Raw genomic sequence first — 26,178 nt, forward strand, 5'->3', positions numbered from 1 at the left:
TGTAACTATGGCAACATGACGCCTCCGTCAGTAAACACAGTCAGGCCAGTATTGTTTGTTATTATTGCCATTTCGTTAATAATCATGGTGTATCACTGCGGTATTTATATAGCTATGCACTGGAAAACTGATTTACTTTAACTCTTAAACTTTAGATTTTCTAACCCACACTCGTGCGCAGACACGGAAGTAAGTTGGTAGGGGTTAGAGGTGAAAGGTTTCCTGGAGGTGGTTGACAGTTGTTGCTAACGTGCTAACTTTCATTAGGAACAGTTTTTAAGTGTCCAAAAGCTTAAAATGGCAGATGATCAAGGAGATGAAGTACCTACCCTGCCTTGTATCTTAGTCACAAGTTGTGATCCCAGCTTTAAAGAAGAGGAGCTCATTAGACGTGAGTAAAAGGGGAAATCTATTCTACAATCTTTAGCCTCGATGCTATGCTAACGTTAGCTGTCAACAAGAAACATTCATCGTGCTGTCTTCTAATTACAGATCAACATATGTCGATCGCGATAACGGTTTCATTTTTAATCGCATAAAATATAACTGTTACTGTGCGTTAATGTATTTTGTAACCATAGATTAAAAGCAATATTTTTTCTAGGGATTGCCTAAGACTGTCATCTTTAATCTTTATCTGGCTTTTTGCTGATTTCATGTGACATGCAGTGTTTCGTAAAAGTTACAGTTTACACGTTTGTCTCTTATATTGGTTTTCTAATTTTTAAAAAATCATGATCCAGCTGGACAATAGATGTAAATCATTACTGGTGCTGTTATTTTTTACAAATATTCGTGATGCAGGGTTACAATACATAGTAAGTGTGCAATATACAGTTGAGGTCAAAAGTTTGCATACACCTTGCAGAATCTGCAAAAATATTATATTTTACCAAAATAAGAGGAATCATACAAAATGCATGCTATTTTTTCTTATTTAGTACTGACCTGATTAAGATATTTTACATAAAAGATGTTTACATATAGTCCACGAGAGAAAATAATTGTTGAAGTTGATTTATAAAAATTACCCTGTTCAAAAGTTTACATACACTTCATTCTCAATGATCCACAGCTGTGTGTGTTTTTTTTGTTTTGTTGTTGTTGTTTTTAGGTGATAGCTGTTCATGAGTTTGTTGTTTGTCCTGAACAGTTAAACTGCCTGCTGTTCTTCAGAAAAATCCTTCAGGTCCCACAAATTCTTTTGGTTTTTTAGCATTTTTGTGTGCTTGAACCCTTTCCAAAAATGACTGGATGATTTTGAGATCTATCTTTTCACACTGAGGACAAGTGAGAGACTCATATGTAACTATTACAAAAAGTTCAAATGCTCACTGATGCTTTAGAAGGAAACACTATTAAGTGCTTTAAACACTATTAAGTGAAAACTTTTTGAATTTGAATATCAGGCTAAACTTAACTTATTTTGTGTTCTGGTTAACATATAAGTATCTTCTGTAGCTATTGAAGGGCAGTACTAAAATAAAATATGATATTTAGGCAAAATAAGAAAAATGTACACGTCTTCATTCTGTTCAAAAGTTTACACCCCGGCTCTTAAAGGAGTAGTTCACTTTCAGAACAAAAATTTACAGATAATGTTCTCACCCCCTTGTCATCCAAGACTGAATCTTCAGTTGTAAGGAAATTATGTTTTTTGAGTAAAACATTTCAGGATTTCTCTCCATATTATGGACTTTTATGGTGCCCCCGAGTTTGAACTTCCAAAATGCAGTTTCAAAGGGCTCTGAACGATCACAGCCGAGGAAAGAAGGGTCATATCTAGCAAAACGATGGGTTATTTTCTAAAAAGAAATTACAATTTATATACTTTTTAACCTCAGATGCTTGTCTTTTCTAGCTCGACAAGACGAGCGTTTGAGATTAAAAAGTATATAAATTGTAAATGTTTTTTAAAAAAAAATAACCGAGCATTTGGCTAGATAAGACCCTTCTTCCTCGGCTGTGATCGTTTAGAGCTCTTTGAAGCTGCATTTAAACTGCATTTTGGAAGTTCAAACTTGGGGGCACCATAGAAGTCCATTATATGGAGAGAAATCCTGAAATGTTTTAACTCCTTTAATGCATTGTGTTTCCTTCTGAAGCATCAGTGAGCTTTTGAACTTTTTGTAATAGTTGCATATGAATCCCTCAGTTGTCCTCAGTGTGAAAAGATGGATTTCAAAATCATACAATTATTGTTGAAATAGGGTTTAAATACACAAATGCTGAAAAAACGAAGAATTTGGACCTGAAGGATTTTTCAAATACATATAAATCCTGAAAAACCAAAGAATTTGTGAGACCTGAAAGCAGGCAGTTTAACTGTTCAGGACAAACAAAGGACTCATGAACAACTATCACTAAACAAAAAAGCTGTTATAATCCCTATTATTTTGGTCAAATAATTAAAATTTGGCAGATTCTGCAAGGAGTATGTAAACTTTTGACCTCAATTGTATATAATCATTTGATACATTTGGTACATCAATTTTTAATCCTTATGGTTAAGTGCTTTACTTTTAGGACATTTTAGATTTAAAATGTTTAGGTATTCTTTAAATCGACTGATTCTTCTGTGTCCAGCAGGCGGCAGTGTTGAACTTTTAGTTTGTTTTCACTGCCAGCAAACACTCACTTGGTCATGTTTTATTTCAGAGATCTTGAGCTCAGAATCACTACCTCAAGCTACCAAAACAGAGGAAAGAGTTTCTTGGTATCCATGGACAATCAACAACAAGTACTACACAGCAGACGTCAGCTTATGTGTTGTTTCAAGTCCATTCGACATGAATACAGAGGTTGCCCGGTCTATGCAAGCGTTCATCGTTTATTTTGACAGCAAAGCTGTGAGTTATTAACACATTGATCATTTTACAAATTCACCTTTTAGTGCGTGTGCCTTGATTCAGTGCTTTTTGTGTTTCAGAAAGACGGTCTTAACAGTGTCAACTCCTGGTTATCAGTAGTGGAGGATTTGGCTCCAGAAGTGCTGATCCTAGTGTGTGACCATGCATGTGACAGTGGTGAGTGAGTGTTTGCTACTACTTTTTCAGTGGTTTGGATCTAACATATGCAGTTTTTTTGCTAAGTTTGGTGTAAATATGCCATTGCAGGTGTTAGCAAACACGAGGCCCAGCAGTGGTGTCTGGCTCACGCTTTTGAATTAGTAGAGCTCAACCCTCAAGATCTACCTGATGAAGATGGTGAGAGAGAAAACAGTCTAGTCACGATTATGCACATGAATTATTTTGTTTACAGTGTTTTGTGTACCCCATAGATGACTTCCCAGAGTCCACCGGAGTGAAAAGAATCGTTCAGGCGCTCAACGCCAACGTGTGGTCCAGCGTTGAGATGAAAGATGGTGAGATTTTATTGCCTTAATGCAAAATGTACAATGGCATCTACAGCAAATCATATTCAGAGATTCATTCTTTTTATTGTTTATTATTTTCAGAACACAGTCAGGGATTTGGGCTAATGAGCAGCCTGGTGGCCTCTCATCACAACAACCCACGACCCAGTCAAGAGACACTGGTTAGCCTTTTCTAATTGTGCTGCTCTTTAATATATGTAGATGAAGATTATTTACAACAGTTTAGGTACATTAGTCTTAAAGGGATGGTTCACCCAAAAATGAAAATTCTGTCATTAATTACTCACCCTCATGTCATTCCAAACCCATAAGACCTTTGTTCATCTTCAACACAATTTAAGACGTTTTTTATTAAATCTGAGAGCTTTCTGACCACCGTGTATAAGGTCCAGAAAGGTAGATGACTTTATTCAACAATTTCTTCTCAGAAAGGTCAGAAAGCACTCTGATTTGATCAAAAATATCGTAATTTGTGTGCTGAAGAATAACACAGGTCTTAAAGGTTTGGAACGACATGAGTAATTCATGACAGAATTTTCATTTTTGTCTGAACTATCCCTTGAAGGTCATCCATCTCATTGTAACAGACTATTTTTTCTCGTTACTAGTCCTCTCATTCCCCATCCAACAGTACAGATGAAGGCACTGAGAGCCAGAGAGCAGAGAATAACCAAAATAATGCAGTTGATACAGTAGTCGGTAAGTGCTTTTGTTAAGGGCAGTTCATTTACACTCATTTTGTAGGTAAATTAATGACATGATAAAATAGGGTATTAGCGCTTTAAGTACAAATGGAGCAAGCTGTTGTTTAAAGACTTACTTCATTGTGAAGTTGAGGTCAAAAGTTTACACCCCTCTTTTAGAATCTGCAAAATGTTAATTATTTTTACCAAAATAAGAGGGATCATACAAAAAGCATGATATTGTTTATTTAGTACTAACCTGAATAAGATATTTCACATAAAAGATGTTTACATATAGTCCACAAGAAAAAAAAAATAATTTAATTTATAAAAATGACCCCGTTCAAAAGTTTACATCTCCTTGATTCTTAATACTGTGTTGATACCTGAATGATCCACAGCGGGTTTTTTTTTTTTTTTTTTTTTTTTTTTTTGTTTAGTGATAGTTGTTCATGAGTCCCTTGAACAGTTAAACTGCCCACTGTTCTTCAGAAAAATCCTTCAGGACCCACAAATTCTTTGTCTTTTCAGCCATTTTCTGTATTTGAACCCTTTCCAACAATGACTGTGTGATTTTTGAGATCCATCTTTTCACACTGAGGACAACTGAGGGACTCATTTGCAACTATTACAGAAGGTTCAAACACTCACTGATGCTCCAGAAGAAAAACAATGCATTAAAAGTCCGAGGGGATGAAAACTTTATGAATTTGAAGAACGGTGATATAAACTTATTTTGTCTTCTGGGAAACATGTAACTATTTTCTGTAGCCTCTGAAGGGCAGTACTCAGTGTTGCCAGATTGGGTTGATGATTTCCAGCCCAAAAGCTCACCAAAACCCGCCCACTTCATCAAAAACCAGCCCAAAATTTTTAACTGCCAAAATAATGAGACAGAATTTTATTGATGAGGACCATTTTTATCTCTTTAATAAATAAAATAAAGAGAAATAATTTTCACAGGAATATGGATCAAAACAGGGCAAAGTCATTCAGAGGAAGAAATTAACCGATGACTTTAACCCTTGGAAAAACACATGCATCATTTCCATGTCCACAGTAAACATAAGTGTAAGATATTTAGGCCACTTTGCCATCGCAATCACTAAAATAAAATAAATTAATGAATATATAGCTGCACATTCAAAATCTTGCCCATTATAGCGCCAAAACCCCATCACTCATGAAAAGTGAGTTGATGACTGCACTACACATTATTTACTGTGATACTTTGAAATCTAACATATTAAAATAACATGACTATGATAAAAGCGAATAAAAAAAAGCAGCTGATTAGGCGGCTTTTAATTTTTAAAAGCAGCCCAAATTTTGTCTACCCGCCCAATGCGTTATTCTCCGGTCCAAGCTGATCAAAAGAAGCCCAATTGGGCGGCAACCCGCCCAATCTGGCAACACTGGCAGTACTAAATGGGAAAAAAAAGATATTTAGGTAAAATAAGAAAAATGTACTGATCTCATTTTGTTCAAAAGTTTACACCGCCCGGCTCTTAATGCGTCTTTTTTTTTTTCTGGAGCATCAGTGAGCGTTTGTACCTTCTGTAATAGTTGCATATGAGTCCCTCAGTTGTCCTCAGTGTGAAAAGATGGATCTCAAAATCATACAGTCATAATTGGAGAGGGTTCAAATACACAAAAATGCTGAAAAACCAAAGAATTTGTGGGACCTGAAGGCTTTTTCTGAAGAACAGCGAGCAGTTTAACTGTTCAGGACTCATGAACAACTATCACTAAACAAAAAAAAGACACAGCTGTGGATCATTCAGCTAAGAAGGCAGTATTAAGAATCAAGTGTATGTAAACTTTTGAAAGGGGTCATTTTTATATATTCAACTGTTATTTTCTGTTGTGGACTATATGTAAACATCTCTTAAGTTAAATATCTTATTCGGGTCAGTACTAAATAAACAACATGAATTTTTTATGATCCCTCTTATTTTGCTAAAATAATTAACATTTTGCAGATTCTGAAAGGGGGATGTAAACTTTTGACCTATACAGTACTTCTGTGCAGTGTTTAATTAAATATTTGCTGATCTGTCACAGATCCCATGATTGACATTGACATACAAGAGTTGGCTAATTTAACAGCTGGAGATGCAGATGTGGAAAATTTTGAACGACTCTTTACAAAATTAAAAGAGATGAAAGGTAAAAAGTTTTTTTTTTTTTTTTTTTTTACGAAGAATAACATAAAAACAGGAATATTATGAAATATTCGTTTAGCATAACCACATAACCTTTAACTGTTCTATGTATTAATATATTATAGAATGTGATTCATTCCAGTAATGGCAAAGCTGAATTTGGTGCTTAATGTTTTTGAGGGAACTCTTTAGTTTCATTCAAGATATTTAGTTAAAACAATTTACCAAAACTCAAAAGAAAAGGCCTGTTTTTACAAATAATATTCCTAAAACTCTTTTTATTTGCAGACAAGGCCTCTTCGTTGCCGCATGAGCAGAGGAAAGTACATGCAGAAAAGGTAATATATCTTTAATATTGTCTCATTAAAGGGATAGTTTACCCAAAAATAAATATTCTATCATTAATTCCTCAACCTCATTTTGTTCCAAACATTTAAGACCTTCGATCATCTTCGAAACACGAATAAAGATATTTCTGATGAAATCCAAGAGCTTTCTGACCCTGCATAGACGACAATGCAACTATAAATTTCAAGGCCCAGAAAAAAAGTTCTAGCTTCATAAAATAATAGTGATACCTTGCTGTGACTGAAATGTCATATGGGCTATTTTACCAATGTTCTTAGTAACTTTCTAGCCCTTGAATGTGTCAGTTGTGTTTGTGTCTATCCAGAGTTGGAAAGCTCTCAGATTTAATCAAAAATATCTTAATATGTGTTCCAAAGATAAACAAAGGTCTTACAGGTTTGGAACGACACGAGGTTAAGTAATTAAGAACAGAATTGAGATTTTTGGGTTAACTATTCTTTTAATACTAATGCTAATATGTTTTAAAACCTGATTGCATTAATAATCAAATTACCCTCAATCAGGTTGCTAAAGCATTCTGGATGGCTATTGGTGGAGACCAGGATGAGATTGACGGCTTGTCATCAGGGGAGGAGAGTTAACCAGCTTCCACTGTTGATTCTCAGCCCACCCTTTAAACCCCTCAGTCATCCTAAATCTGCCCAGTCCTGCCCCGCCCAAGAAACATGGAAGATGTGGGCAAAAACAGCAAATGAGATATTCATGATACTGCTGTTACTAGCCCCTCAATCAGGGGCTTCATTTGGCTTCATTGTAATCTCAGAGCAATGGGACGGGTTGCCTGTTCTCTAGTTGGTGTCAGTGCAAGTCTGCAGCCACATACAAGGATGAAGCCTATGGTTCTGTCAAAACGAGTTATAAATCAAATGACGGATGAGCTGACAAAAGTGGATTGTTTTTAAACGTATTTTTCCGATGTAAGTCACAATTACGGACTATGCTTGTGCATGTCATTAGCTCTTCATCAATTAAAATAATGATCTGTCGAATCACTTTTGATGTTGTTTGGAAATGCATTTGTCAAATACATTTGACATGATGAAACTATTCTTTACATACTAGGAAAAAGTGAAACGATGCTCTTAAAACATTTTATTATTAAAACTTGCATAACAAAAGTCAATATGACAGTGAATGCAAGAAAAGTAAACCTTACGGATAAGCAAAAGGGAAATTCAGGGCAAACAAGAACTAAGCACCAGTTTCAGAATATGAATGAAATTACTGCCACGAAGACAGAGAATGTTGTGTTTGCAAACCAAGAGTGCAAGAAAATAAACCGGATACAAGCCATATTCCAGCAAAAAGGACAAATCGAAATAAAACCAACAGTCCGCTGTGTGCTTTGGCCCTGTCGAGTCACAGATGAAGATTAATAGCATGGGGGAATCAAACAAGCGTCAGTTCAGTGAAACACTTTCAAAATCAAGCAGAGATTGTCAGGATTTTCATTATCAGTGATTCGGAGCTCATCCAATAAAATAAGAAACATGCTTTTGGACTGCTGATTCATCCAATAAGTTTAGTTGTCAGTACTAACAAATTATGGGATTTGTATAACCTGATGCGCAAAAGGTCCACAAACATCTACTCATTTACACTATTCTCAATGAAATCCATTTTCATATAAAAATACAGGCATTCTGAGAGCTGCCAGCAGTACTTGCCCTCCTTTTTCTCTGGAAAAATAACTTTAAATTATTTTTTTACCCACTCAGAAATCACAGTCTAATAGTGTAGTTTATAGAGACATGAAATGCTGTTAGTGCTGAGTTTATGAGCTCAAAAATCAGTTGGATGAACTGATGGTCCTGAGTTTGAGACATCCCTTAGATGCATCAATCATAAACACAACAGAATGAATGAAAGGACAGTGAAATCAAGATTGGTGAAAAAGAACGGTACGATCACATTTATCATTATTCTGGAAATTTTCACAAGCAAAATCCAGTCATTTTGATGAATTCAGAAGTCTGTGCAATTGGATGAAAGACATGCTATATAACATCTACATTATGTAAGATTTTACTAATGTGACCATTTTTTGTTTTATATTTGTGTAACATAACAGTGATCTTAATTACAATACTCTAGGGCTGCAGTAAAAATATACTTTCGCAATTTCCATTCAGTTTATAATGCAAAAATACTTGATACAAAAATTTTTGCTGAGCAAATTTCAAACAGTAACCATCAAGTTCAAGACATAAAATGGCACTATTAGTTACTAGCATTTGTCACTGACAAATTTCCAATGCTATTTCCTTGTTTACGCCATCAAACAAGTGCTTTTCATAATCAAGGCTAAGTACCTCTGTTTTAAATCAACACACTCAGTTCCTGTCAGAAGCACTCTGACAGTCAGAAGTTTTTGAACTGTCCGATTTTTTTTTTTTTTTTTACAGAAGTCCCTTTTTTAGTAAAATTTTGAAAGTTTTAGTATTTAACATATCTGTTTTCTATTTGAATATAGCTTAAAATATAATTTTTAGCATAATTACTACTTTCCTTCAGAAATCATTCTCAAAAATCAAAAACAATTTTTTTATTATGATGTTGAAAAAGACAAGAATTCTTTCAGGTTTCTCTGATGAATAACATTATAAATGTCTTTATCATCACTTTTAATCAATTTAAAGCTCTTTAGATCTTTCTATGTATAATAGAATCCTGTAAAAATGTATCAAACTATTTTAAATATTTGTAATATTAATAAATATTTCTTTAAGATGAACAGCAAAACAGCATACTAGAATGATTTCTGAAGACTGGAGTAATGATGCTGAAAATTCACCTTTTTATCACAGAAATAAATTACATTTTAAAACAGATTCAAATAGGAAGCAGTTATTTTAAATGGTAAAAATATATCACAATATTTCTTCATTTGCCGTATTTTGGATCAAATAAATGCTTCTTAAAAAAAAAAATCACACTGTTCAAAAACTTCTGACTGGTAGTGTATACAAATCTGGTTGACCGTGCATGAGAGAGCAATGGCAATCGCATTGTATAATTGACCTGTCCAGCGCAGTGCAATTTACTTGAGCACAACCACATACAAACAGCCTCCCGAAGCATTAGCTTCAGGCTAACAAACTGTAAAGTTCACAAGGACGCCTTCACTGAAGGTGGTGGAAACTTTGAGGCCCGCTATGAGGATGTCTATGATTTACTCAATCATATTCTGAGCCCATGATTCTAATACCTTCAGATCAAAAAAAAAAAAAAAAATCATGATCACATTTAAATTCACAATGAGGAAAATGCCTCATTTTTTAACTCATCCACGCTCCTTGAGTGACATTGTTCAAAGTGCTTCAACTGTACGTGTCTATTTTTGCCCACAGCAAAATATTAGGATCTGTAACTGATAAAGTGACACTCTGAAAAGTCCAGCAGGTGTTTGTCTCCCCCGTCCTTGATTTTGCACGGTTTGTTTGCTTGGCATTCAGCAGCAGTAGAGGATGTCATTAGAAGGGTATGGTTACATGAAACGGGCTGAGGGTTTGTCCTATGACACGCTGGAGCAGCGGAGGTTCGGAGAGCCCATCTGAGTGAGCACCTTGTCCAGCCACTGCAGGGGGCCGTTGAGATGCAGCTCTATCCAGCAGGGGGTGCTGGTCACTGTCTGCCGCCTGTGGGAAGGACAATCTGGGTCACTAATGTGCCTCCATGCCTGCCCAGCATTTTTAACAAACTACACAGCAGCCAGGAATATCTACTTTACATAATCAAGGGCAGCCATTAGCTTTTGTGTGCTACTGTCACCGAAATAAAGTGATTAAATGGCATTTGTGCAGTTGTTTTTAATATTCAGAGCACTTTTGAATGTGATGCAGTTATGAGAAACAGACTACCCTTCAGAATTTTTTGTTTTTGTTTTTGTTTTTTAAAGAAGTCACTTATGCTCATCAAAGTTGCATTTTATTAATTAAAAAAATATATTTAAAAAACAGTAATATTATGAAATATTGCAATTTAAAATAATGGTTTACTGTTTTAATATACTTTCAAATCTTATTTATTTTTGTGATGCAAAGCTGAATTTTCAGCATCATTACGCCAGTCTTAATTGTCACATGATCCTTCAGAAATCATTCTAATATGCTGATTTATTATTAATACTGGAAACAGTTTTTGCTGCTTAATTTTTTTTTTTGAACCAGTGATGTTTTTTTCAAGATTCTTTGATGAATAAAAAGTAAAAAAGAACAGCATTTACTTACAAATGAAATCTTTTGTAACAATATACACTACCGTTTATATATTTGGGGTTAGTATTTTTTTTTTTTTTTTTTTTACTTTTCCAATATTTACAATAAATCAGCATATTGTTAATAAATTATAATGATTTTTTTAAGGATCATGAGACACTGAAGACTCGAGTAATGGATGATGAAAATTCAGCTTCGCATAACATGAATAAATATATATATATATATTTTACAATATTGCTGTTTTTTCTGTATTAGAAGGAAACACAAAGCATTAAGAGCCGGGGGTGAAAACTTTCTGAATTTCAAAATCTGTAAATTGAACTTATTATAGCTTCTGGGAAATATGCAAGTATCTTCTGTAGCTTTTGAAGGGCAGTACTAAATAAAAAAGAAGATATTTATGCAAAATCTGAATATGTTACACATCTTCATTCTGTTCAAAAGTTTTCACCCCCCGGCTCTTAATCAATCGCTATTCCTTCTGGAGCATTTGAACCTTTTTTTTAATAGTTGCATATGAGTCTCTCAGTTGTCCTCAGTGTGAAAAAATGGATCTCAAAATCATATAGTTATTGTTGGAAAGAGTTCAAATACACAAAAATGCTGAAAAACCAAAGATTTTTTGAGACCTGAAGGACTTTTCTGAACAACAGCGGGCACTGTTCAGGACAAACAAAGGACTCATGAACAACTATCACTAAACAAACAAACAAAAAAACAGCTGTGGATCATTCAGGTAACAGCACCGTATTAAGAATCAAGTGTACGTAAACTTATGAAAGGGGTCATATTTATAAATGTATATAAAATTATTTTCTCTTGTGGATATATACATATCTTTTATGTAAAATATCTTATTCAGGTCTGTACTAAATAAAAAAAAAACATGCATTTGTATGATCCCTCTTATTTTGGTCAAATAATTAACATTTTGCAGTGTAAATAAAGTAATAATTTCCTTCGAAATGTACAAATATTTTACTGATTCCAAACTTTTGAAGGGTAATGTATGTGCATCCTCTTTTGATTTACCTGTATTCTGCCCCCCAGCCTTTGACGAAACTCATGCGAATGGTGCACATGCGGGTCAGCTGGTACACAGCCTCGAATCCCTGATTCACTGACTGGGCCAATAGAGCTGCAAACTCCTGATTATTGAAGATCTTCAGATTACAGCCTAAGACAACGTCAGAAACAAACACACACACACACATATATAACCTTGAGTGCTTCTTGAAACAGAATGAGCAAGTCTGACACTGGAACATGCTTGAGTGACTCATAGGATGTATATATATATTCACACAGTTACACGTTCATCCAATCAGTACACAGACGGGCTGACTCACCTGGAGGTATCTTACATACTGTGGCGGGGTGCCAGCCATACCGCTGGTTACAGTTTGGACTCTGGACGAAAATAGCACTATCGCTCAGACACTCAGCAAACACCTCACCGCCGATGTAATACAAACGCACACCTCGGCCTGAGAAAACATTATGAGGTTAACATTTGGTTTATTTTAGAACCTCTAATTCCAATACATTTTATAAATGCAAGATATACCAATGTGTCTGCGCGTCAGCTCCACGGCTGCATTGCGGTTGACGTTGGACAGCAGGCCCAGGCAAAAGCGCTCTGCGTTAGATGGGTCCGTAAAGCCGTCTACGGTCAGAGACGGTTGCGAGGCGTGGAAAGTCTCGCCCACACGCTGATTCAGCTCGTAGTAGGAAATCGAGCACCAAAATGCAGATTCACAGTATGTTACCGGCTGCAGATCTAACACACAAACATAAATGATCATGAGAAGGGATCAGAATTACAAAACAAGTGCAGAACAAAGATAAAGTGTGAAAGAACAGGAAAAGCTCTGGACTTTGGATTCTGGTGTAAAATCAGTGTGCAGTGTGTCACATTGTGACAGAATGTGGCCCTTTGAAAACAGTAGGGTTTCCATGTGAAATAGGTTATTTGTTATTTTTACTACAGGGCCTCCTGGTGTCTCTGCAGAGATAGAACAACCCAGTGACAGGATATTATTATTATTACATTACCCTGGGCTGACTGAGAGAACAGAAACAAAGGACTCTTTTATATGAGGTTTCCTCTTATACAGCTAAGAGGCCAAGCCTAGCACCGACGCTCACTAACTAGTATACACACATGGTTCACTGTGACGTGAGAGAATTAACCTCCAACCCTATTCAGAAATGGGTTGAGAAGTAACTTATAGTATACAGTCAAACCAACATTTATTCAGACACCTTTAACATTTCTCACATTATCAGTTTATTTGCTATAGTTTAAAAAATGGTGATAAAATATGATAAGGATTTTGAGTCAAACTGTGTTAGAACAAGTTCATCTTGATAATGTTAGATAACTTTAATAGAAAGGAATGTAATGGATTACAATCAAACAAAAAATTCAGGCAACAGTTAGTATGACAATATTTGCACAACTATCAATACTTCGTTGAACAATTACCAAGCAATGCTTCATTTTGTTCAGTCTGTGGTATAAAAAGGTTGCATTAGCAATTAAAGAAAAAACATGGTCAGGTAAAAGTGTCTGAATAATTTTTGGTCCCACATTTTTATCAAGTTTACTGGTATTTCACTGTATAAAGAATATTTGGGTATATGAGAAGTTATATCTGGCATCTGAATAGTTTTTGGTTTGACTGTATATATCTACTGTATATTATATTTTAGATTCAATATTTATTTTTAAATAATAATATTTAAAAAAAACATTTTTTATATATTTTTTCAAAATCAGGTGTTATTTACCCTGTTTAGTCATTTAAATAGCTAGTTATTTACCTTATTATATAAGATTTATACATTTATAGAATACATATATACATTTTTAGACTAGTGTTCAAAAAAATCAGGGTCAGTAAAAATCTTTGCAAGAAATTAATACTTTTTATTTAGCAAGGTTGCATTATATTAATTAAATGTGTCAGTAAACAGATTTACAATATAACAAAAGATTTTTAAAATGATTATTTCTAATAAATGCTGTTCTTTCTATTCAGCAAATAATCTTGAACAAAATATGCATCACTGTTTCTACAAAAAAAAAAAAAAAAAAAAAGGCAGCACAGCTGTTTTCAACACTGATAATATAAAGAACTGTTTCTTGAGCACCAAATCATCATATGTGATCCTGGACCACAAAACTAGTCATAGGGGTCAATTTTTTGAAATTGGGATTTCTACATAATTCACAAGCTAAATAAATAAGCTTTCCATTGATGTATGGTTTGTTAGGATAGGATAGTCTGAAGGTACAAAAAAAAATCTAAATATTGAGAAAATCGCCTTTAAAGTTGTCCAAATGAAGTTCGTAGCAATGCATATTACTAATAAAAAAATACGTTTTGATATATTTATGGTAGGAAATGTACAAAATATCTTCATGGAACATGATCTTTACTTAATTTCCTAATGAGTTCTGGCATAAAAGAAAAATCGATAATTTTGACCCATACAATGTGTTTTTCACTATTGCTACAAATAAACCTGTGCTACTGAAGACTGGTTTTGTGGTCCAGGGTCACATATTAGAATGATTTCTAAAGGATCATGTGACACTGAAGATTGGAGTAATGAAAATTTAGCTTTGTTATCACAGAAATACATCAGATTTTAAAATACATTAAAACAGAAAAACAGTTCTTTGAAATCGTAATATTTCAAAACATTTGTGAGCATGAGACTTTATTCAAAAACAACCTCAAATGGTAGTGTAAATTCCTAATAAACACTGATGATTAAGTGATACTGAAAACATTTTTGTCTCTTCACTGTGCACCTTTTCTATGATCTAATTTTTTAGGTCTATGCACAAGAGGAATGTTTGGTGTAGTAGTTATTTACTTAGTGTTATTTTCTAACAAAAGTATTAGACTGGCACCAATATTATTACACTTCTTAGTGTAACTAGTTATTTAGCCAACCACCCCAACTAGCAGTTTTTAAAAATATAACAATATATCTGTGTGCATATGGCCAAATGATTTAAACAGTTCAGAGGTGGTAATAATAAAATAATAATAAAGACAATAAAAAAAATGTCTCATTTAATGAGGATGCTGGTGGAGTTACTCATGTGTTTTACTGGCAGTGACTCACTCATTCTAATGTTTCTCACAGGCTTACTAAAGCAGACTTCCGTTCTCACTAAATCACCTCACACAGGACCAGGCAGGCAGAATAAAGTTTTGGAGATGATATGTCTGAGATAATCCAGCCAGATTAAATTCACAGTGGGTGGAGTACAGAAATCTGACCGAATCTGCAGGGTTCCCATCACAACAAACAGTTTTAGCGATGACTGTTTTCATGAAACCACAGCCACACGTGAAAGGCAAAAAGGTGGCAACAAGAAAGCCTAGGCTTTCGCAAAAGGTGGCAACTTCGAAACATTTGAAATGTAAGTATCTACAAGACTTTAAAGAAAAATTCCTATACTAACCTTTATTAATTTGACAACTTTACTATTACTCTTTTCTATTTACTCTTTGTTAGAATAATAGTATAGAACGAGTAGATGTCTAGAAACGTTTGATAGTCTATATCCCTATGACAATCTGGGATCTTTATGAATACAGATCCACCTTATTTTTTCCCATAAGAGCGGGTGCGGCCATTTGTAAATTTTATGGGTGTTGCTTCCGGTCTCACGCGTAGCTATTTTTAGCTGTACAAAACAGCTGGTTTCGCTGCTTGATATTGCAAATTGGTGTCTTACTATATTATTTTAATGTATTATCTTAACTATGAACACACACTGGTTTGTAGTGCAAACTGTTTTACCATTTGCTGCACATTGTTATTCTTCCCAATATTTCCCTATAGTTCTAATGAACTGCACGTCTCACCCATAGGCTTACTTCCACGTTGAAAATAAGGTGAATAAATGTCTATTCTTACCTAGGTTGTTGTTTGCAGGAGAGACAGGATTGGGTGAAAGGTTTGGTGAGCCTGAAAATTGAATTAGAACAGTGTAAACAAATGGATTTAGGTTTTTAACAGCAACAACTTGTTTGTGATCTCAGGGCTCTAACCTGTGTCCATGCTGTGGTTCATTTGGTGGTCGCTGGTTTCCCCATCCTCACTCAGGTAGCCTGGAGGAGGGGTCTCTGAAACAGAAATCAGACATTTATTATTATGAACCACACACTTAAATGAACACATACTTAAACATTCACACTTTTTGGTGTGTTGGCCATTTATTTATAGCCTTAAGTTTCAATCGATACAATCGGTACCAGAGACTGAAATCGTGTAGATACAACTAGTGGTGGGCAATATAAACTCAACCTTACTTCAACTTACTTGCAGAAATTGTTGAGTAAAGTACTTATTTTTGTCTTCTTTGCACACAAAAAGTATTCTCGTAGCTTTATAACATTTCGGTTAAACCACTGAAGTCACATGGACTATTTTAACTACGTTCTTACTGCCTTTCTGGGCCTTGAACGTGTCAGTTGTGTTGCTGTCTTTGCAGGGTCAGAAAGCTCTCGGATTTCATCAAAAATATCTTAATTTGTGTTATGAAGATGAATAAAGGTCTTACTGGTTTGAAATAACATGAGGGTGAGTAATTAATGACAATTTTAATTTTTGAGTGAACCATGCCTTTAAAGATATAGAAGTGATTCAGTCAAGAGCAGTGAAGGATTTTCTCAGATTTGTTCTTTATGTCTTGTTTTTTTTTTTTTTTTTACAGCTTACTGTGCTAAATAACCATTTAATATCAAGTACAATCTGCTCCTTATTTTCTCATTCATGCAGTTTCCCTTATCACTCTTACATGTCAATATTTGCATACCGCAAAAAAAAAAAAAAAAAATCACAAATCCTTTAATGTTTGACACTTTCTATCGTTGTCACAATATATACAGTTGAGGTTAAAAGTTTGTATCCCCCTTTCAGAATTTGCATGTTAATTTTTATTTAGTACTGACCCGAATAAGATATTTTACATAAAAGATGTTTACATATAGTCCATAAGGAAAAATAATAGTTGAATTTATAAAAATGATCCCATTCAGAAGTTTACATTCCCTTGATTCTTAATACTGTGTTGTTACCTGAACGATCCATAGTGGTTGTTTTTTGTTTTTGTTTAGTGATATTTGTTCATGAGTCCCTTGTTTGTCTTGAACAGTTCAACTGCCTGCTGTTCTTTAAAAAAATCCTCCAGGTCCCACAAATTCTTTGTTTTCCCACCATTTTTGTGTATTTGAACCCTTTCCAACAATGACTTTATTATTTTGAGATGCATCTTTTCACACTGAGGACAACTTAGGGGCCGAAAAACCCGGGCCATTGGCCCTGAGGAAGCACTGACGAGGCACGATCAGGCCCCGGAAGTGACAGTGGAAACGCGACTGGCTCTGGCACGCACTAGCACGCCCGCTTTTGGCCCGACAGTGGAAACGCGGCTATTTGCAACTATTACATAAGGTTCAAACACTCACTGATGCTCCAGAAGAAAAAAACCATGCATTAAGAGCTGGGGGTGAAAACTTTTTTTAAGATCAGGGTAAATTTAACTTATTTTGTCTTCTGGGAAACATGTAAGTAGCCTCTGAAGGGCAATACTAAAATAAGAAAAAATGTTATATTTAGGCAAAATAAGAAAAATGTACACATTTCTATTCTGTTCAAAAGTTTACAGCCCCGGTTCTTAATGCATTGTTTTTCCTTCTGAAGCATCAGTGAGCGTTTTAACCTTCTGTAATAGTTGCATATGAGTCCCTCAGTGGTCCTCAGTGTGAAAAGATGGAACTCAAAATCATACAGTCATTGTTGGAAAGTTATTATCCAACATGTAATATTATTATCTTCACAATATGCAAACATATTTTATGTGAAATATCTTATTCTGGTCAGTACTAAATAAACAATAACAAACATTTTGTATGATCCCTCTTATTTTATTAAAATAATGAACATTTTGCAGATTCTGAAAGGGGGATGTAAACTTTTGACCTCAACTGAATCATCATAATGCCCACCCCCAGATTCAATGCTCCTAGTCACAGAATGAAAACTTGAAAGACTTAAAACTTTCTTTGTCGTATGTGCTTGGATTTCCGAAGCTATTTACTCAAATGCCACACTGTAAATGTGTCGTATAGTGAGAAGGTCTACCTGAAAAGAGGAATTCTTTGACTCAAGTCATGTGAAACACTTTTAACACCGACAATCTTAAGCCTCAATTTGATGCTACCGGTCATGAGACCAGCACTTTGATCTCTCCTTGTCTTATTCGCTTAACCAACTTTGTTAAGAAGCCAGACTAAACACTCTGATTTTGACAAAACAGCTTAAACGAACTGAGACACGACAAAATAAACTCAAGCAGATGTGTCTGTGAACCAGCGTGTGAGTGTGTTAGAGTGAATAATGCCTGTTGTGTAGTCCTGAGGGCATGTCTGGGTGAAAGTTAATGTGTGATTTTCAGAGAGAAAACAGAAAACATGTTTTCACCCGGTATATAGTTGCTCGGAGGCTCAATGCCTGCTGGGAATATGGTGTTCTCAGGGATGAAATCATCCAGCGGAGGGAAGTCTGTGGGGATGTCGGCATGCCGAGGAACCAGAACTGGAGGCAAAACTGAATACACACACACAAAGAGGAAAAAAAATTGTTTCATACACAAAACTGATTATTAGGGATGCACCGAATTAGTGCTGGGCGATATGGAAAAATCATGTATCACGATATGGATTATTTTATATCACGATAACGATATATATCACGATATACCAAAATAAAGTACGTTTTCAGTTATTCTCTGAAAAGTTTGACAAAAATATCATTGCATAATTTTTTTGCAACTTTATTTTTATTCGTTATTTGAAGTGACATTTAACTGAACTGTCACAAATGAGAAAAATACATTTTAGTGCAGCAATATAAATGTATCAAATGACAACAGATGTGGTGGAGGTAGAGCTACAGTAGCCTTCACATTTTTTATCCACATCATAGTTAAATAGTATTATCAAAATAAACTATTTTTTTATTAAAGTGCACAGCCATTTCAAGTTTCTGAGCAGAAAAGCACTCAATTATAAAAAAATAAACAAAACATTTTTCAACCTTGTAGTGCAAAGTTTGCAAACCAAAATAAAGTATCACGCCTGTTTCACACATACTCCGTCTGCAGTGCGTATGCAGTCCGTGTGCGTTACGTATGCGGTGCAGAGGCAGCACGGACTCGTTTTGCTTCCACACAGAACGCGTTTGCAGTCCGTTCCTGATCCGCGGGTGTTTACCACAAACACACCATTTATCCGTTATTTTAATTTCAAATCCAAACGTGCTTTTTCAGCATTGGGATACTCTTTTATCACAGTACACTAATACAATAATACTAGACATATTCACGTTTAAACTCAACGTATTATAAACAACGTAGGCTATTATTTAATGCACTTGACTTCTAGATTTGTTTATTAAATTGGTCAAGCAAGTTGCAACACATTTAAACCCAGCATATGTAGGCTATAGCTTCCTTTTCATATTGAAATTGGGCTATCACAAATATTTTAAATTAAAACTTACCACAGACAAGCAGTCGGCTCTCTGTGCCTTTCTTTCGTATTAAATCTTTATTAAAAACCATATTTTAAAGAACTTTTCTACCTGGACAAGTGCATCTATTATGTTGCCTTGTTTATTTAAAACTGCACTATTTTAAACCTAGCCAAAAAGCCACGTGTTGACTGTGAAGCTGTTACGCCAGGCCAGCAGAGGGAGCCCTTACCCCCACTGACTGTTGCTGCTCCCTCTGCTGCCTCTATGGTTACTTCCTGTTTGTCTACCATAAAAGCCAGCTTCACACACACACTCATTGCGAAGTATTGATTTACATTTGTGGACATTACTGAGCATTTTTCCCTGTTTGTTTTCCCTGTTTTCCTAGTCATAGTCATAGTCAGTTTATCCCTAGTCTTAGTCGTAGTTTTCTAGTTTCTGGTTTTCATTTCCCTGTTTCCTTTGGACTGCTCACCTGGATTTTGACCCACGCTTGTTCTTTGGATTACGCCATTGGATTATCTTTGCTGTTGATGTTTGCTGGTGATCGACCCTGTCTGTTCTGACCTCGTCTAAATAAAGCCTTGCATTTGGATCCCCACTCTCAGTCATCCCGTTTGTAACAGAATACTTCGCCACACCCGGATCCAGCGGCTTTATTCACCACCAGCAGAACAACCATCAAGAATGGATTCAACAGGAAGTTTGTCCAACCCCGTAAGTCTGCTCTGCTCCATCTTTCAAAATGGCCGTCCCATCGAGCATTATGTGAGGGATTTCATTGCTTATTGTTATCTGGCACCTTACGATGAGACCTTAATGAAGGAGTGTTTTTGGAGTGGGTTGGACACAGATATCGGTTACAATTTACCCGATGAGGACCCTAGTTGGACCCTCGCACAGTTTATTGACTTTGTGTTGTCGCATTGTGGATCTCCGTTCACTGTGGGAGTACTAGAAGGGCCTCAGCACAGGATGTCTGTTAGCTCAGAACCACAGCACAAGATGTCTGCTAGCCCAAAGCCACAGCGCAAGATGTCTGCTAGCTTCGAGCCACAGCACAAGATGTCAGCTAGCTTCGAGCCACAGCACAAGATGTCTGCTAGCTTCGAGCCACAGCACAAGAGGTCTGCTAGCTTCGAGCCCAAGCACAAGATGTCTGCCTTTCAGGAGCCCGTTCACAAAATGGCCGCCTTTCCCGAATCAGCTTTCGGAATGACCATCCTTCCTGAGTCCGCATTCAAGATGGTCACCCGATTGGACCCAGCTCACAAGAAATCTACCACGTCTGACTTATCTCACAAGATGGCTGCCACCCCAAGACCCGATCACAAGATGGCCGCCATTCCCAAGCCGGTTCACAAGATGGCTGCCACCCCCAAGCCAGTTCACAAGATGGCCGCTGTCCCAAAGCCTGTTTCCAAGATGGCTGTCCTTCCCGAGTCAGCTCATAAGATGGCCGCCTTTCCTGAGTCTGCACCCAAGATGGCCGCCCTTCCTGATCCTGTTCGCAAAATGGCCGCTCTTCCAGACCCTGCTCACAAGATGGCCGCCGTTCCAAAGCACGTTCATAAGATGGCTCCCGTTCCTGAGTTCCCGGTCAAGATGGCCGCCACGCCAGAGCCTGCTGCAAAGATGGCCGCCACACCAGAGCCTGCTGCAAAGATGGCCGCCACGCCAGAGCCTGCTGCAAAGATGGCCGCCACGCCAGAGCCTGCACCCAAGATGACCGCCACGCCCGTGCTTGCACACAAAATGGCCGCCACGCCTGAACCTGTACGCAAGATGGCCGCCATACCTGAGTCTGTTATTAACAGGGTGGCTACAGCGCCAGACTCACACCCTTCCAGGACGTATCAGAGACTAATGTCTAGCTTGGAGGACCCACCACTGCGGTCGGCTCGTTCAGCTGGTCCCTTACTGTCAGCCGAGCCAGCATCTGCTAGCGCCACATCAACCAAGCCAGCGTCTGCTCACGCCACGTCAACCAAGCCATTGCCTGTGAACGTCATATCTGCTTCTCTCGAACCTGCACCAGCTGCCGTTCCTACCAAGTCAAGTCACGTCACAATCACTGTCCCTGCCAGGACAAGTCAAGATACAGCTGCTGTTCCTGTCAGGCCAAATCATGTCGCAGCAGTCGTTTCTTCAGAGCCAAGTCAAGCAGCTGTTCCCTCCGAGCCAGGCCAAACCACAGCTGTCCCTGTCACGCCAAATCAAGTTACAGCTGCTGTCCCTGCCGAGTCGAGTCACGTCACAGTCACTGTTCCTGCCAGGACAAGTCAAGATACAGCTGCTGTTCCTGTCAGGCCAAGTCAAGCAGCTGTTCCCTCCGAGCCAAGCCAAGCCACAGCTGTCCCTCTCACGCCAAATCAAGTCACTGCTGCTCCTGTCATGAAGAGTCAGGTCATAGCTACTCCTTCACTGCCAAGTCACATCTCCCCTGAGCATCCAGAGCCTTCACTCTCAAGCCATACAGAGCCAACGCTCCCAAGCCATACAGAGCCAACGCTCCCAAGCCATGCAGAGCCAACGCACCTAAGCCATGCAGAGCCAACGCTCCCAAGCCATGCAGAGCCAACGCTCCCAAGCCATGCAGAGCCAACGCTCCCAAGCCATGCAGAGCCAACGCTCCCAAGCCATGCAGAGCCAACGCTCCCAAGCCATGCAGAGCCAACGCTGCCAAGCCATGCAGAGCCAACGCTCCCAAGTCCCACAGAGCCAACGCTCCCAAGCCCCACGCCAAATGACCCGGAGGGCATTCCTCCGCCAACTGTGCTACCTGTTATGGCTATCGCCATTTTGAGTGTGTGGGCTGCACACTGTGCCCCAGTGGCCTCTTCTGCCCATGAGTCTGCCCACAAGTTTGTTCTGGAGAGCTCTTCTGCACGCATGTCCGCTGCGCCTATACCTCCTTCGGAGGTGGCGTCCATAGCGGAACTTCACGCTCTGCCCGCTCAGCCAAGGCTTCACGCTCTGCCAGCACCGCCAAGGCTTCTCGCTCTGCCCGCTCCGCCAAGGCTTCACGCCCTGCCCGCTCCGCCAAGGCTTCACGCTCTGCCAGCACCGCCAAGGCTTCACGCTCTGCCCGCTCCGCCAAGGCTTCACGCTCTGCCCGCTCCGCCAAGGCTTCACGCTCTGCCCGCTCCGCCAAGGCTTCACGCTCTGCCCGCTCAGCCAAGGCTTCACGCTCTGCCCGCATCGCCAGTGCTCCCTGCTCTGCCAGCGCCGCCAAAATTCCCTGCCCTGTCTGCTCCGCCAAGGTTCCTTGCTCTGTCTGCCCCGCCAAGACTCCCTGCTCTGCCTGCACCGCCTAGGTTCCCTGTCATCTCTGTCTTGGCGTTTGGGGCCGTTCCAGAAGTCTCTGTCTGCCCAGGAACTGCCCCGAAAGTCGGTCCTGAAGTTCTCGTCTGCCTGGTCACGGCTATGGAGGCCACGTTCTCCCATGAACTCTCTACTTCTCTCCTTGCTCTGTCTGCCTCCTCTATCCCTGTTCTCCCCAGGTCCCAGTCCATGATGCGGCCACCTGTTCCGCCCTGGAGGACTCCTGCGCCTCCTGTTCCGCCCTGGAGGGCTCCTGCGCCTCCTGTTCCGTCCTGGAGGGCTCCTGCGCCTCCTGCTCCGCCCTGGAGGGCTCCTGCGCCTCCTGCTCCGCCCTGGAGGGCTCCTGCGCCTCCTGGTCCGCCCTGGAGGGCTCCTGCGCCTCCTGCTCCGCCCTGGAGGGTTCCTGCGCCTCCTGCTCCGCCCTGGAGGGCTCCTGCGCCTCCTGCTCTGCCCTGGAGGGCCGCTCCGCCTCCTGCTCCGCCCTGGAGGGCTCCTAAACCCCTTGCTCCGCCTTCGGCTTCGCCCCGGAGGGCTTCTACGCTTCCTGCTCTGCCCCAGAGGGTCGCTAAGCCTCCTGCTCCGCCCTGGAGGGCTCCTAAGACTCTTGCTCCACCTCAAAGGACTGCTCTGCCTCCAGCCCTGCCCTGGAGGGCTCCTGAATCTCCTGCCCTGCTCTGGAGGGCCTTTGCCCCACCTGTTCTGCCTCAGTCTCCTGGCCCCCCCACCGCTCCCCTGGACTGTTTCCTCCTGTTGTTTTTTGGAGCGTCTGGAAGCCGCTCCTTGGGGGGGGGCTATGTTACGCCAGGCCAGCAGAGGGAGCCCTTACCCCCACTGACTGTTGCTGCTCCCTCTGCTGCCTCTATGGTTACTTCCTGTTTGTCTACCATAAAAGCCAGCTTCACACACACACTCATTGCGAAGTATTGATTTACATTTGTGGACATTACTGAGCATTTTTCCCTGTTTGTTTTCCCTGTTTTCCTAGTCATAGTCATAGTCAGTTTATCCCTAGTCTTAGTCGTAGTTTTCTAGTTTCTGGTTTTCATTTCCCTGTTTCCTTTGGACTGCTCACCTGGATTTTGACCCACGCTTGTTCTTTGGATTACGCCATTGGATTATCTTTGCTGTTGATGTTTGCTGGTGATCGACCCTGTCTGTTCTGACCTCGTCTAAATAAAGCCTTGCATTTGGATCCCCACTCTCAGTCATCCCGTTTGTAACAGAAGCACAGTAGACTGCATTTATGGTACATTTCCGTGTCAATCCATGGTCATTTTTACAGCGAACAATGCGCTGTCACTTTAATTCAGCGCATGCAGCGCAGCAAAAACAGACTCTGTGCCGGAAGGATCGCTCCACTGCTGCAAACGCACCGCTTCTGGAACGCACTACCGGACAGCAACCGCGTGCAGTGTGAACGATCTGATCCGTTAACATGGGTGCGGAAAAAAATACGCAACGCATACGCACTGCAGACGAAGTATGTGTGAAGCGTCGGGCGCGGAAACAATCTTTTGGAAGAGTTTGCACATGACTGTCTTCTGGTCCGTGTCGGAGCTCTTGAAGCCAAAATGCAACAAAATCACTGACGTATCCCCACGTGTCGGTAAAAGTACTTCTTGTCTGCTGCCTGCGTAGCAGTTTCAGTTTGTTGCGACTCGATCCGGGCATTCATCTTCAACCTCTTGCGTCTCCATCTTTAGGCACTCACGAGTTAAAGCATGTCGCAACAACGTAAAGCGTCACGTCGCACAAGACGGAGTTTCTTTGTCAAAAAGTTCGTTTTTATTCTTGATTATCACTTATAGGGTAGAGTATGCATTGCACAGCAACAAGACACTATCATACATTTGTCATAGCCTATTTAATACAATATTTTCTTTAGTAATTGATAAAATTAGGTTAGAGACGATAGAAACGATAGAAGAGAAATAGGACGATAGACACTTTTCTATCGTCCCCACGATATATATCGTCATATCGCCCAGCACTACACCGAATATTCGGCCACCGGAAATTTTTGGCCCAAAATGGCCCAAAAGTGCATTTTCGGTTTTCGGCCGAAAGACTTTTATCACCGAAACAACACGGCCGAAACAGTATGTTGACGCAAACAGAAACCACAGCCTGCACGTGCTTGTCTGAAGCAACACGTCTGCAGTGTGGACGTATTTCAGTGTATCTGGGAAAGACCCACGGATAGCGATTTGCAAAACTTGTAAAGCCAAAATTTCTAGAGGGGGTGTGTCTGCAGTCGTGCTTGCAGTGATGAGAGCATAGACACACAAGCAACGTGAAAACTGCGCAATATGTTAAAGTGAAAGTAAAAACTGACAGTGCTTTCAGCATCTGACGTGCATTCTCTCAGAGACAATAAGAGACGATTATACTTCATATGCTGATATTAATTTAGTCCCCTAATATTTTTCTTGTGCCCCGAACATGGTGGGAAAAAGTAAAAATAAACGTATTTTGTGTAAGGGTTGTTTTTTGAAAGACTTAAATAAAACTCTTAATTTTCATTGATGACTGCAGTGTTATTAGGGGTTAAGAAAGTTTTAATTATGATTTTAGGTGGTCTTAAATGTAGGGACGGAAAGACAAGAATTGCGATGAAACTTCAAAAGGCTATCCATTGAATAAATATGAGCGCTGCACGTTTCAAAGTCATTTGCTGCTGCTTTGTGTACCATTCTATCAGCGCCTCCTGCTGGAAAAGAAACACGTAGAGTTGTAAATGTGAACTGATGGATCCACAAGATAATGTGTTATAAAAATGTAAACAATTTAAACAAAGGCTGTAAAATGTATGTATATGTTATTTAAGTAATATAATACTTGATTGATAATAATTGTTTAAATTAATATAACTGATTTATTCTTTGAAACTTTAATATTAATTTATGCAATTGCAATGCCTTGATTTTAGTAAGATTAGTACACAGTCATACTCATAAATGCAATGGTACTAATAATTGGCATAATTCTTTCGGTGTTTCGGTTTTCGGCCTTGGTTTCCTCTTTTTCGGTTTCGGCCAAGAATTTTCATTTCGGTGCATCCCTACTGATTATGGAAACAAACTAGCGGTAAAACACCTTTCGTGGCTTACCTGGCGTCTCTACACGCTGGTAGTGGTAAGGGTTCACACACACCTCGTCCTTCTTCATATGGAAGGCAAACTCACACAAGTCTACAGCACGCAGCTCGTGGTGGGACTGCAGGTCAGGCCAGCGCCACAGCCGGCAGTAGATCACATGGGGAAGGCCTTTTCTGTGAGATACCTGTAGTCGGCCATCTAGAGACCTGCACAAACAGTTCAAGAGACAATGAAACAACCGGTCCCATTAAAGCTACCAATTAACGCAAGACCCATTCTACTTTCTTTATAATAAATAAAATATGAGGTGATGGATTGATTTGCAGTTCTTCTACTTCTACATAAGTATTGAAATCTTAGATATTATCTATTGAAACC

General features: G+C 39.1%; 2 protein-coding genes across 2 annotated transcripts; one reads left to right on the plus strand and one right to left on the minus strand.

Moving 5' to 3' along the window:
- Nucleotides 1-199: 199 nt before the first annotated feature.
- Nucleotides 200-7,585, plus strand: aagab (alpha and gamma adaptin binding protein). Its single transcript, XM_073850938.1, has 10 exons — nucleotides 200-391; nucleotides 2,659-2,849; nucleotides 2,930-3,026; nucleotides 3,117-3,206; nucleotides 3,281-3,364; nucleotides 3,458-3,537; nucleotides 3,985-4,075; nucleotides 6,124-6,228; nucleotides 6,513-6,562; nucleotides 7,097-7,585. The coding sequence occupies exons 1-10, from the start codon at nucleotides 298-300 to the stop codon at nucleotides 7,172-7,174; spliced, it is 960 nt and encodes a 319-aa protein (XP_073707039.1). The 5' UTR covers nucleotides 200-297; the 3' UTR covers nucleotides 7,175-7,585.
- An 80-nt stretch (nucleotides 7,586-7,665) lies between these two features.
- On the minus strand, nucleotides 7,666-26,001 carry smad3b (SMAD family member 3b). Its single transcript, XM_073850939.1, has 8 exons — nucleotides 25,813-26,001; nucleotides 18,326-18,451; nucleotides 15,892-15,966; nucleotides 15,758-15,808; nucleotides 12,381-12,593; nucleotides 12,163-12,300; nucleotides 11,846-11,990; nucleotides 7,666-10,231 (listed from the first exon to the last, which is right to left on the minus strand). Exons 1-8 carry the CDS (start codon nucleotides 25,868-25,870, stop codon nucleotides 10,108-10,110), a joined length of 930 nt encoding a protein of 309 aa, XP_073707040.1. The 5' UTR covers nucleotides 25,871-26,001; the 3' UTR covers nucleotides 7,666-10,107.
- Between the last annotated feature and the right edge of the window lie 177 nt (nucleotides 26,002-26,178).

This window comes from Garra rufa, chromosome 11 (genome assembly GCF_049309525.1).
Source record: "Garra rufa chromosome 11, GarRuf1.0, whole genome shotgun sequence".
NCBI classification, from domain to species: domain Eukaryota; kingdom Metazoa; phylum Chordata; class Actinopteri; order Cypriniformes; family Cyprinidae; genus Garra; species Garra rufa.